The sequence below is a fragment of the Mus pahari genome, chromosome 10 (genome assembly GCF_900095145.1).
Source record: "Mus pahari chromosome 10, PAHARI_EIJ_v1.1, whole genome shotgun sequence".
Classification (NCBI taxonomy): domain Eukaryota; kingdom Metazoa; phylum Chordata; class Mammalia; order Rodentia; family Muridae; genus Mus; species Mus pahari.
In genome coordinates, this window is record NC_034599.1 from 114001133 (window position 1) to 114015343 (window position 14211).

General features: G+C 48.1%; 1 protein-coding gene across 1 annotated transcript in view; it reads right to left on the reverse strand.

The window, feature by feature from the left end:
- Ulk4 (unc-51 like kinase 4) overlaps nt 1-14211 on the reverse strand; it is a 283012-nt gene that overhangs the window by 166500 nt on the left and 102301 nt on the right. The window contains exons 27-29 of the mRNA XM_021207848.2: nt 12734-12785; nt 12363-12507; nt 10139-10231 (exon numbers count right to left, since the gene is read on the reverse strand). Of these exons, the coding sequence (XP_021063507.1) occupies nt 10139-10231; nt 12363-12507; nt 12734-12785 (290 nt within the window). The remainder of the gene's footprint in view (nt 1-10138; nt 10232-12362; nt 12508-12733; nt 12786-14211) is intronic.

The window sequence follows — 14211 nt, forward strand, 5'->3', positions numbered from 1 at the left end:
AGGTTACCATATGCTTGCTGGCTACCAGCTAAGACTCACTCAGCTCCTACCATAACCGGGGTTTACTTTAGGGTCAGAGTCTGGGCCCAAACACTTCCAATAGGTTCATCCACCCCTCCCCCATATGCCAAAGAGATAATTAATAGTGAAAAGCAAAGAAAGGTCATTTATTCAATGTGGCTACACTGGGAAGAGGAACAAATAAAGTGATCTAGAGATTCCCGCGTCCATCTTTAGGGTCCTGACACAAGACCTGGGTTTAAATAAACGGCCACCCACGTGCAGAGCTAAGCAGTCCTGGTCAGGTGCACCCATCCTCTGGAGAAGTTCATCTTCTGCTTCTAGTCCGTCTGCGCACACTGGGCGGGAGTGCGCACACTGGGCGGGGGTGCGCACACAGGGCAGGGGTGCACACACTGGGCTAGTGTGCGCACACTGGGCTGGAGGTGCACACACTGGGCTGGGGGTGCACACACTGGGCTGGGGTGTGCACACACACTGGGCTGAGGGTGCACACACTGGGCTGGGGGTGCACACACTGGGCTGGAGGTGCACACACTGGGCTGGGGGTACATACACTGGGCAGGGGTGCACACACTGGGCTGAGGGTGCACACACTGGGCTGGGGGTACACACACTGGGCTGGGGGTGCACACACTGGGCTGGAGGTGCACACACTGGGCTGGGGGTACACACACTGGGCTGGGGGTGCACACACTGGGCTGGGGGTGCACACACTGGGCTGGGGGTGCACACACTGGGCTGGGGGTACACACACTGGGCTGGGGGTGCACACACTGGGCTGGGGGTGCACACACTGGGCTGAGGTGCACACACTGGGCTGGAGGTACACATACTGAACTGGGGGTGCACACATAGAGCTGGAGGTACACATACTGAGCTAGGGCTACACACAGAGAGCTGGGGATGCACTGAACTGGGGGTGCACTCACTGAACTGGGGATATACACACTGAACTGGGGGTGCACACACTGAGCTGGGGGTACACACACAGCCGAGGGCACACTTGCTTAGCCTCCCAACAATACTGGTTAGGAGTTTTAGATTTTATATTTATTCTGACTGAACGAGTAGTTGACTATAAACAAAGCTTTTTCGTTTATATAATTTACCAGTCTAGTGGGCCAGTGACAGTCATTTTAAATTAAAAATCTCCAACATCAAGCTGCATTTCAAATTATTTGTTCAGTGAGTCAGCTTCAAAATGAAATGGCTTTTTAATGTTTAGTTACAGGATGATGTGTCATCTCCCCAGAAAGCAATGATGTTTGTGGTATTTCTCCTTCAAACATCTGCTCTTTCCTGCCACGCTTCCTAATGCACTTACAGAGGACTGTAGGAGTCTCGCCAAGAAGTGTGTGTGTGTGCGCACGTGCGCGTACACATATGTGTGCATGTGTGGGAGCATGTGCATGTGTGTGCATGTACATTTGTGCTTGCGTTTGTGTGCACCTGAGTGTGTAATATATTTTTCACATACTTACACAAAGATGCCAGGGTTGAACTTCCCACAGTTTTAACACACATTTATCTTCCAAAAACCCAAAGAATTCTGACCAAGCAGGACACTCCTTCCGTGAGGACATTCTCACCCCAGTGGACACAAACTCAGAGACACGAGGTGCTCAGGCCATAGGCCTGACTGCTCCACCCTCTGAGAAAGCCTTAGAACTAAGCTACCAGTCTATAGTGAAATGGGCTTTCGCACAGAACTCTCCCATTGCCCAAGACGGTCACGGAAAGGGTAACCATTTTCATACAGGAATGTCTGGTCAGGTTAAGTGTCTTCTAATAGGAGGGACACTCGAGGGGAGACAGGAATTCTGTTCACAACCCAGTAACACAGTCCTGACCCACATCTGCTTAGTAAACTTTCTTCACACACTGAGGGAGAAAGGGAAGCTGTATACAAGATGGCGTCTGCACAGTAGCAGGGCATTCTCTCTCTCTCTCTCTCTCTCTCTCTCTCTCTCTCTCTCTCTCTCTCTCTCTCTCATATATAGGCACTGGCAATAACCCTTAGACATCAGACGCCGTGACACACCTTGAAGGGCGCTCCAGGAACCACCCCCACACCGGTCATTAGCCGAGGGCCTGGCTCACAAGTCGCGCGCATGCTGCTGCACTGTGCTGTCTGAGTCTGAAGCACACTCTAAGCTCCACGTTCATCCTCTTTGTGAACGCTGAGCTCTGCAGCAGGCAACGGTCTCTGAGGACTCCGTGACTCTATTTCACTCTCTGCAGCAGGGACTATACTCCCCGGGACCCAGATCACCCAAACCTCGGAGTAAGAAGGTAGATTGGTGTGGTTATGACCCTGCACTATTCTTGCAGGGGACAAGGTTCAGTTCCTAGCACCAACACTAGCTTGCTCACCACTGCCTGTAACTCCAGCATCAGAGGCTCCAAGGCCCTCTTCTGAGGCTGCTGCACTCACACAGTGAATGTAAACTCGCGCAAACACACACACACACACACACACATACACACCACTATCTCTCTATCTCTGTCTCTCTGTCTCTGTCTGTTTCTCTCTCTCTCTCTCTCTCTCACACACACACACACACACACACACACACACACATACACACTCATACACACATTTTTTGTTAATTTAAGTTTTTGGTTTAAAACGCAGGTTCACTAACTGGTGAGGATGCCAGGCTTGGTGGGCCAGGCTGGTAAGCTTGGCCTTCACCTTGCCTCAGGGTGGACAAGGATGCCCCACTGGCCAAACCCCTTACCAACAGCCTGCAGTGGCATGGCCCAATGGCTGGAAACTGTTGTTAAGCTTTTTAAAGGACTGAAGGAAATCAAAAGATGACTCTTTTTAATATGTGAAAATTACATGAAATTCAATTTTCAATATCTATGCATAAACATTGCAGGGAAGCCCAGCCTGCATGCAGGGCGCTCCACACTGTACCCCTGAGGGGTGGGGACGGAGAATACAGCAGAGGACACAGTCACCATGCAGTGAAGCCTGTGAGGCGTGAGGCTTAAGAAGCCTGCTGTCGGTCACAACTCCCCACCTTTACAGGGATGCTTTGCGCTATGGTGAGAACAGCAGAAACAGGGAAAGCGCGTGGGAGCCAGATGTTCCATCAGAAAACCTGGGCTGTTCGCGGGACAGAGCTGAGCAGGAGCACTTGCCTAGCATAGTCCAGGTATCACCACGACCACGAGGAAGGGAAAAGTGCTAAGGTCAAAGCAAGGATCCCCAGGAAGGGTGAGCAGAGATGCATTAGTGATGTGCTGTCAGCAGACCGTGAAACACAATCGGCTGTAGGAGAGAGCTGAGGAGAGACGCCACAGCGTGACCAGAGCATGGCCACACAGTGAGCTACTCACTCATCCAGGTTCCTAGAGCCAGTGCTGGCCTCTCCATCAATCCAAAGATAGGGGTGGGGAGAGAGGGAGAGGGAGAGACAGAGACAGGCAGAGACAGAGATAGAGACAGAGACACTGCTGGCCAGGCCGGTTCCCAGTGCAGGGAATCCACCACGAGGCAGATTCTAAACGTGCTCACCCTGAAGTACCGGAGTTTAGACAGGGAGACCTTGCCACCGACCTACACAGTTGCCTCTCACCTCGGCTCTAATTCTTTCTCCACTGAGACCTAAGGCTCATGGTAGGACCTGAAGGCCAGCTTGGGGCCACATGTCCCTTCATCTGTTCCCTTTCCCATCAATGATTACATCTCTTCTGTCTGCTGGCTGTCATCACATGTGTGTGTGTGTGTGTGTGTGTGTGTGTGTGTGTGTGTGTGTGTATAGTATATGTGTATGTCTGGATGTGTCTGTGTGTGTGTGCAGTGTCTGTGTCTCTGTGTCTGTGTGTGTATGCAGTGTGTGTGCAGTGTCTGTGTCTCTGTGTCTGTGTGTGTATGCAGTGTGTGTGCAGTGTCTGTGTCTCTGTGAGTGTGTGTAGTGTGTGTGTGTCTGTGTATGGCAGTGTGTCTGTGTGTGTGTGTGCCTGTGAGTGTGTCTGTATATGTGTGTGCATCTGTGTATGTGGATACACCTGCAGTTGCTCCATGTGCATGAGATCAGATGACAACATCTGGGAGATGGTTCTCCTTCCACCTTTATCTCCCATCCATTTCTGACAGGACACATCTGGCAGAATCATGGGTGAGGCTGGCTTCACTTCTAACCTGGTCTGCTCTTGGCTTTGAGAGTAGATGTAAGAAAAGCTCTTCATGGTCCTGCAAGGTTCCTCCCTGTATGACTTGGGCTGAGCCCAGATGTGACAAAGTCAACAAAAATAAAGCATCTTTGTGCTTGTCTAAATATTTTGTATAAGGCATTTTAAAAGAATCACCTGTCAGAAGCCATCCAGGAAAGGCTATGGCAAGCAAGTGAGTTTCCTGGAGATGGCCCACCGTTCTGCATGGCTGTGATGGATGCACTCTGAGAGGCAAGGTCCTCGGGGACTTCACCCCAGGATTGCTTCTCACTGTTAACCTGCCTGCCTTTCCTGCCTCTGTTACACAGCCTAATGATTTCTGGGCATCAGCCCACCCTATTGGGCAGATCTCCTGCAGAATCAATATGAAGATGAACTTTCATGTAATGATGTGGTTTAGATGAATTGATGATTCCATAATTCCTGATAATGATTTTATAGAGTTCCTAAATTGATACAATTTCAAGCCCTCTATAGAATAAAAACTATAAATAGAGCCCTATAAACCTTCATGTGTCACGGGCTAATTCTACTAAGAAAAAAAAAGCAGGCTTGGAACAAATTTACGATCAAGGAAAACATTCCCTCTAGGTTAGCTGTGAGACCATTATCTGGTAACTAAAGGTCAGAAACTGGGAATGGACAATTTATTGTAGGTGCAAGGACAGAAAATAAAATAGTAATTTGTTTATCTATATAAAACTTAAAAATAGTAAGATACAAGGCAGATGATTTGTCTCTTGACAAAACCATGCTAACTTGTGACATAAAAAATGCTGCTTTAAACTTATAATGAACTTATGGAGCTAGTGATGTTTAGTCAGGTTTAGTCAGGATAATGACTGTTTACTCAGGTACCAGTCTTAATGGAAAGACACGTAAACAATTCTGCTATAACTCCTTAAAACCTAATCGATCTATGACATGAACTTACAGATGTAAAAGTGCTTAGAAAACCATGTGATCAATTATCCGGCTGTAATGGTTCTACCTGATGGTTGGATGAGGTAATATTTTAGAGAAAATATAACAGCTGAGAGCAGCAATGAAGGGTGTGGGAACTTTTCTTTCTCTTATTCGTCCAGAGCGTGTGTGTTTTTTTTTCTACATGCCTGACTTTCTTCCTTTTCCTTCCTTTTCCTCTGGCTCACAAAGAGTTAATGAACTCTGCAGAGGTGCCCCCAGTCAGAGAGAAAACAGCCCAAGGGACTAACCTCTTTTCTTAATACCCTGCTGCTATCAGCAGGAGTTAATGGCCAGAAACCAGCAAGCTTTTAGCCACAAAATAGCAAGAGAGAGTTAAGCTGCCAGAGGCTATCTGCTTCTGGGCCCCCAAGACAGTAAGAGAGTTACAGGCCCAGATGTCATCAGCCTTTGGCCTTAGTCTGCCACGGTGTCCCACCTCAGATTCTGAATGCTGGGACTGGCCCCAGCAACTGTTTCCTATACTCAAGACAAAACTAAATTTGTTGAGCACACGCAGGCTGACAGGCCTTGGGAAACGTTAAGCCCACGACCTAGTCAGGGACAGCAAGGCAGCCTGTGGACCAGTCGTCAGCATAATACATCAAAGCAGCACAAAGCCCAGTCTTATTAAGACACAAACTGTCTGCCCTAACGTCCTGGGACCATGAGGTAAATCCTCTGGGTGTGCAGACCCTTAGCTTCCACCACCAAAGGCTACAATGCCTGGAGTCGAGCTCTCCCACCTCACATGTCCACCGATGCATGTGAAAGGTCCCCCGTCTTACGGCAGTTCTTTTTCTGTCTCTGTGTGACATGCTGACATGGACCCACACTGGAACTTGGTCTCTTGGGGATTATCTAACCCCTGGTTCTGGACATGGTCACTCAGATTTGGTTCCAGAATAAATTATTTCTTATCACCCATGAATCATACATAAGCCTAGAGGCCACCGGAGGCAGAATGAGCAGAGATCTAAGGCCAAGTCCAGGCCACACAGTGAGATCCTCTCTCTAGCAGAGTTGATGGATGGATGAATGAATGAATGAGTGAGCGAATGAATGAATGAATCAATCAATCAATCAATCAGTCAGTCAACAATTGGCAAATGAGGAGTGACGTAAATAACTTACTACTTTTAACAAATGATTCAGTTATTTTTATATATTAGTATTTAGAATATTCCTTACTCCTTTAGGATATTACATACCATCCCATACTGTGGGTATAACATAAGTTAATTTTATATTTATATACAGTCCTGTGAAGTATATTAAATCACAGGAAAAACCTGTGGACTTTTCTGAGGAACATATTCTTAGATAAAGTGAAGGCTGAAGGGGATGTGGCTTTTTTTTTCTTTTAAAATTTTTATTTTTTATTTTATGTATATGGATGTTTTGTCTGCAGGTGTGTCTGGGTACCATGTGCATGCATGCAGTGCCCAAAGAAGCCCAAAGAGAGTATTAGATCCCCTGAAACTGAAGTTACAGATGGTTGTGATCCACCATGTGGTTGCTGGGAATTGAACCTGGGTCCTCTGGAAGAGCAGCCAGTGCTCTTAACCACTGGGACAACTCTCTAGTCTCATAGTGCTTGTACTGGATAGTTTTCTGTCAACTTGACATATGCTAGAGTTATCATAGAGTGGGGATCGCCAGTTGAGAAAATGCCTCTTAAGAGAGCTATGGGAAAGCCTACAGGACATTTTACTTAATTACTAAATGATGGAGGAAGTTCCTGTTGGCAGTGCCATCCCTGGGCTAAGTGGTCCTGGGTTCTATAAGAAAGCAGGCTGAGCAGGTCATGAGGAACAAGCCAGTAAGCAGCACTCCTCCATGGCCTCTGCATCAGCTCCTGCCTCCAGGTCCCAGCCTTGCTTGAGTTCCTGTCCTGACTCCTCCTGTGATGAACGGTCCTGTGGAAGTGTAAGTCACATAGACCCTTTCCTCCCCAGTTTGCTTTGGGTCATGGTGGTCCTCTGGAATTCACAAAGACCCACCTGCTTCTGCCTCCAGAATGCTGGGGCTACTGATGAGCGCCACCACACCCAGCCTGCAATGTAGCTCTTACTTTTATTAGGCACAGAGAATAAACACTGAAGAGATTCGATGTTGTGAGTAGTCGGGTAAATGCTAAATGTAATGAAATCTAGTTTTCATATCAGCAAATACGTCACTAGGAGTACACATAAGTCTGCAAAAAGCACCAAGGTCACTTGATAAATCAAAAAAAAATCAATCGTCACAGAGCCAGGGAGTGATAATCTCAATTTTTAAAAATCAACTACCACGATACAAAGCTATACTACTTTAAAACACACACACACACACACACACACACACACCTCCCTGCGGGTGTGTGTATGTGTATAACTGACAGTTCTAGCTTTCCTGGGCTGGGAGGACAGACTCAGAGAGCGAGGGGATGAGGTAGGCAGAGAGACTGTGGCTTTACTGTTAGAATTTAAGACAGAGATTAAATAGTCTAACATTTACTTGTTCAGACCAAAACAAAATGCTTCTAAAAATCAGTGTACTGGCTCCCGTTCTTAAATGCTTAGGGGGAAAAACTACAGTGAGCTAACTTCCAAGCCTGGATGTAATCATTTTCAAAACAAGACTGTTCTGAGGAGGCTCTTAATGTTCTGGATTCTCTAGGGTGGGGAGACTCATTGGAACAGAACTGGAGTCCAGAGCAGCTGGGCAGGAGTGAGCTTGGGCGTTATTAAGTAACAGGACAGAGCAGCAGCTATCTCCCAGGAGAACTGAGTCTGAGCACAGCCTGCAGGACAGGAAGAGACTCCACTCATGGAAGTGAGAGCCGTGCATTCAGCTCTATGAAAGAGCGCTTGCCTGCCTTCATTCCAGCACAGAAGAAGACAACTAATGAACCGGCCAAAGCTTGATGACCTGGGCAGACACAGACACACCAGTCTTGTCCTGTATCCTTCTGTTGTTGATAAACACCATAACCAAAGCAACTCGAGTGGGAAAGGGTTAATTCACAGCCCATCAAGGAGGGAAGCCAGGGCTGGAACTGGAGCAGGAGCTTGAAGCAGAAACCACATTGGACTGCCGCCCACTGGCTTGCTTGGCTACCTCAGCCCAGGCCACCTGCTGGGGATGGCACTGCCCACAGTGGGCTGGGACCTCGAACACCAATTAGCAATGAAGAAACAAGAGGCAAAACCTACTCCATCTTGGGACCAGCCTCCATCTTAAATGAAAAAAAAGCCTGCGAACTTGACTTGCAGCTGAATCCAAGCTATACTCAAGAAGGACCCACGACTTGTCCTTGGCCCACACTAAAGAATCACTCCCTAACTACTTCCTAGCAATAGTTACTCAAGGATGAGTCGGACTGTCTCAGATGTACGTTCAGACCATTCGTGAAATGCTCACGATCCTGCTCTACAACACCCACCTGTCAGCTTGCAATAGATACTTGCTGGGCTGGACGTCCCTCGCTTGCCCCCATTTCCTTTAAAATCTTGTCCTGCTGGGGGTTTGACGCTGCTCCACCTTCCCTTCCTATCCTGCTGTGTCAGGGCTGGGTTGAAGGTTATAGTCCAAGCCCGAGCTTGAAATAAAGAGACTCTAATGCAATTACATTGGAATTGGCTCCTTGGTGGTCTTTTGAGGTTCACAAACACTTCCTGACACAACAGAAACACCCCACAGATGTGCCCACAGGCTAACAGAATGGAGGCAAGTCCTCAACTGAGGGTCCTGCTTCTCACGATTCTAGGTGTGTTGAGGTGTGTTGGTAGCTGACACTAAGAAAGTTCTCAATTTGTGATGTCTAGGATTGTCACTCTTGAATTTCCACACAACGACATGGCTCTCTTGTTGGAAGAAACTTTAGAATTAAACTCCTTTAAGAAGAAAGGTCAGAATTCTCAGTCTGAAGATTTAAAAACTGTGAAAATGCAGCTTCAAAATGGACAAAGGAAAGGGGTGTAGGTTTGGTGCACCCTGAGTTGTCATGGCTGGGTACAGTGAATATCACACTGTTCCCTGCAGACTCAAAGTGCTCCAGCAGTGAGTCCCTAAGACTGGGCCTTGTCTGCAGGGCTCTGAGCAGACAAAAGCTTTCCACTGCTCAAAGTCACTTCAGCTAAACCAGATGCAGCACAGTGCCCACCAGCCTGGCCAGGACTTACCGGCTCCTTCACTGTGAAGCAGGGCATAGCTGGTGTTCTAAAACCACGTGTGACCTGGACATAGTGGCACACCTGCAATCTTGACACTGAGGAAGCTGAGGCAGGAGGATTGGTACCATTTGAGGCCAGCCTGGGGGACACAGTGAATTAGGACCAGCTTCTACTGCAATGATAAAACCTATCTCAGAAAAGAAAAAACAAAATTCACTACACACACACACACACACACACACACACACATGTACACACTCTGTCACACACTCACACGCTCATACACACATAAAATACTGTTATGTGTTGAGGGTTTTTTTCTCCTTTAAAGAGTTTATCATTCAGGTTGTGTGTGTAAGACAGACATGTGTATGTATACACTTATGTGTGTGCCAGTGTGCTCACACAAGGCCACACGTGTCGGTCATAAATAGACGATCTCATCTGTTGTCTGTTGGTCCCAGCTTCTGCTGCCTGTTTCGAAGCAAGGCCTCTGCTTTTTTATACGTTCTGGCTGGCTGGCCTGCTGGCATCCAAGGATTCTCCTGTCTCAAGGAAAGCAGCGACTACAGATGCTCACACTGCTTACCCAAGCGCTGTGTGACTTCTCCGAATCTAACTCAGGCCCTCCGAGCTAGCGCCCTGACTCCACACTTCATCAGTTTGAAGTATCACCCATTCCACGGGGTACAAACTAAAGTAAAGGGTTAAAACATGTGAACTTGGGCCAACACAGTGTCAATGACACTAAGTGGGAGGCTGAATGGTAACCCTGCCCCTTGGCAGCTACAATGCTGGCCTCCCAGTACCTGGTGAAAGCTGGGTTGTGTTCTGTCATGGCGACGAGCAGCTTCAGAGCATAGGCGGGAACTGGGTCGGGCTCCATGAGGATGTGCTCATACCTGAGGAATGAAACCACCAGGCAGGTCTCAGTTTCTCTCCTTATACGGCCAATGTTAGGGAATGACAGATTGTAATATGCCAACATCTAGGGGAAGCACGTCTAGCTATGAGCACAGCACTTGCACGAATTACTGATGGTGAAGCTAACACCCGCTCCACAAAGCATGAGGGAAAGCCAGTGCTGAGCTCTGCAGCCAGCAAGAGACCTGGGCATGGGTTGTTCATGCTAGTGTCTGTAAGCCACCCTACATTTGGGTCCTGTGGTGGACATGAAGCCCAGTGTTGCACCCACAGCTGTGTCCACAGTGACATCCATGGCTAAAACACAGCATAGTGGCAGTGGACATGTGGTCAATCACAAGGGGACAGACACTGGATGAAGAAAGAATTCCATATTTGCAGTCCCTTTTGCAGGCAAGCACAGACACATAAAGGGTTCGTCTGCTCACTGTAACACTGTGCGTTCTCATGCCCACCCCACTCCACTGTGTATGTGTGTGTGTGTGTGTTTGTGTGTGTGTGAGAGACAGAGTGCAGATGTGAGTGTGGGTGTGAGAGTGTGTGTATGTGTGAGACAGAGTGTGGATGTGAGAGTGTGTGTATGTGTGTGAGAGAGTGTGGGTGTGAGTGTGGGTGTGAGAGTGTGTGTGTGTGTGTGTGTGTGTGTGTGTGTGTGTGTGTGTTTTACTGGGAATGTAAGCGAGGGCATTGCACTGCTGGACAAGTGTTCCCACACGGGGCTACACTCTGGCCCAGAATCCTGTGCCTGAAGGAAACAAACTTCTAGACATCTATTGAGCCACAAGAATGGAAATTACAAAGTCTGAGTCGCACTTGTTCCCAGGCAGTGTTCCTAGAACAGCTAACTGAGCCTACAGTGTGTTGTCACTGATGGGATTCCATCTAAAGCCCAAATGGTCAAAGGAAATGCCTTGCAACCTATGAGAAGGAGGAGGAATATGTTCCTCCCCCAGATTCTAAAGGATGAAGCCCTAATAATTTATGAAGTCATTATGGCCCTGATGATTTTACAAGTAACAAGAGAATTTTCTTTTCTAATGAAAGGGAAAGAGAAGCCGTGTTTATGTTCCCAGGAGAGGGATGCCAGGTGTCATTCCGTCATAATGACATGGCAAAACATTTTATCAGCATGATCCTTCCAATGCCAAATACTCATGTGAAAAACTAATACATAAATACACTGTGAAGCTCAAATATATGTTGGTAGTTGTCATAAGTGACCTAAGTCGGGCCAAGCAGCAGACTTTCCCGAGGCCAGTTCAGCCCCTGTAATACCTTCCCTGACTGTGAGGTTAGAGCAGGTTCACCTTTACTGTCATCCTCTGCACCTTCCCAGGGCACTGTGTGTCATCTTCTCTGTAGACCTCATCGATAAATGAGGTTGCAACAGGCTTGAAGCCCACTCCTCACGCGGAGAATGAGGCCTGGCATCCTGTCTCTGCCAGCCCCTTCACTTCTGCTGAAGGCCCAGAGAGCAGGCTCTGCCCAGCACCTTTCCTTGGAGCCATCTTGAGAGATTAAAACCCTTCAGGACACACCCACCCCACTCTACCCCACCCCATACCCCCACTGTGTGAGGCTGCTTATCTGTGAGAATGTCAAGGCTGTACCTCATGGGAGAGCCAGATACATCTCAAGGGGAAAAAGAAGTCTTCTGGTCTCTCTGGGCACCTGTACTCATCATGTGCACGTCAACCTCGAAAGCATAGGACCATTCTCATCCCTTAGCCATCACTGACAGTGATTGGGGTACTAAACTCCTGAGAGGACCCGATTAATTAAGAAGGTTGATCTGGGCTTAAGCTTCATTACAAACAGGAGCCTTTAAAATTCAACTTTGTCCACTGACTAAAAACCAGGACGATTCTCTAGAAGATGTGAGATCTGTCCCCAAAGAGGAACCCCTCGTCAGAAAGGAGGGGGTGTTGCCCAAACCCCAACCATCAGAAGACAATGAGAACTGAAGAGGTCTATATCTAGACCTCTTTAGCATGAGACCATGTGCAAAGACACAGGGACATCAAGAGCGGACCCCATCATGGGGCCAGCTGGACAGAAGCTTCCTTGCACGATACACGTGCCTGTGCAAGTGGGCAGCATGGTACTTACTGGGGTAGTAGCTCATCCCTGATGAGCGCCAGGAGACTGCTATCAGAATCACAGCTGGCCTCTTCATCACCATCCTCCGGCTCCTGGCTCACCAGCAGGGTTGTGGTCTCTGAGAGCAACCGCAAGCTGAAGAGTCTCCACTCCACTGGAATGAAGAAAAAATTCCAAGACGTGAGTCCATGCGGGGAGAGAGAGAGAGACAGACAGAGACACAGACAGAGACACAGACAGACAGAGACAGAGAACAGAATGTATGCTCATCAAGGTGGTACACACTTGCAAGGCAGGACGGCGGTGAGGACCAGGTCATCCCAGGTCCCCAGCAGCACCCAGACTGAGTAGTTGGTTCTCAGTGACATAGCCTTACTCACCATTCTGACTTTGAACCAAGGAGACCAAGGGCGGCAAAATATAATCCATGACCTGGAAGAAAGGACAGGAGGCTATAGCTCGGAGCTCTGCACAGAAAACAGGTGTTGGGCACCAGCCCCGATACGTCCACAGTCAGAGTCACTATCAGAAGAGGGAGAGGAGAGCCAGACGTGACTTAGGGGGTGTAAGACATCATCTGGGCTAGCAACCTGAGGGTGCAGTGGTAGGGAAGGCATGGTGGCAGGCAGGGGAGTGAGGCAGCTGGTCACATTATATCCAGGGTCAAATACACAGAACCTAAGAGAGAGTCCTTTACACCCAGATAAAACCAAACAAAACAGCCAGGGCCTGCAAGTCTGTGTAGAGAGAGGATTCAGATACTACAACAAATTAATAATAACTTCAACAACACGGCAAGCTAGAAAGCCAATCACACACCACAAAAACCAACAATTCTGCTTCTCCGTGCCTGATTACATGACTAGCCTGGGGAAATCTCACAGTTGTACTTAGTGTTGGGGGTGGTCAACTCACAAAAGAAAGCAGATGGCATAACAGTTTGCATTTAAAGGAAGGTGCTGTGCAACCCTGCATACATGTGCAACCCTGCTCACGTGTGCGACCCTGCATACATGTTCAAAGACCTTCAGAATCTAACTATACTACCATTTTGGTTTTAGTTAATGCTGCTTTTCCTCACTACCTCAAGGCAACCACAACAGTGTCACACAGTGACAAATTCTACCTTCAGAACTGAGAAGCCTCTGCAGAAGTAACCTGCAGAGCGTGGGAGTTTTAAAATGTAACCCAAGTGCTAGCACACTGAAAAGTCTGCTCCCGTTTCGCTCACTGATGTCTTTCTCACACGCGGGCTGAAGAGATGGCTTGGCAGGTATCCATACCCTCTGCTCCAGAGGACCAGAGTTCCGTTCCTAGCACCATGTTAAATGCCATGCAGACTACCTGTAAGTCAAGCTCCGGAGGATCCAGCGCCCTCTTCTGGCCTCTGTGGTACCTGCACACAAGTGTACACCCTGGCAAAGATGCACACACCTACACACATAAATAAAGTAAAAAAAAATACATAAAAATGTATTATGTGAGCATTAGTGCCCATTCAGCAATTCACACTAAAGGATGGAATAGTAGAAAAGTGGGCAGGCCGTGGTCAGGGTGTGTTATATGAGAAGTGGGGAGGCCGTGGTCAGGGTGTGTTATATGAGAAGCGGGGAGGCCTTGGTCAGGGTGTGTTATATGAGAAGCGGGGAGGCCGTGGTCAGGTTGTGTTATATGAGAAGTGGGGAGGCCGTGGTCAGGGTGTGTTATATGAGACGTGGAGAGGCCGTGGTCAGGGTGTGTTATATGAGAAGTGGGGAGGCCATGGTCAGGTTGTATTATATGAGACGTGGAGAGGCCGTGGTCAGGGTGTGTTATATGAGAAGTGGGGAGGCTGTGGTCAGGGTGTGTTATATGAGAC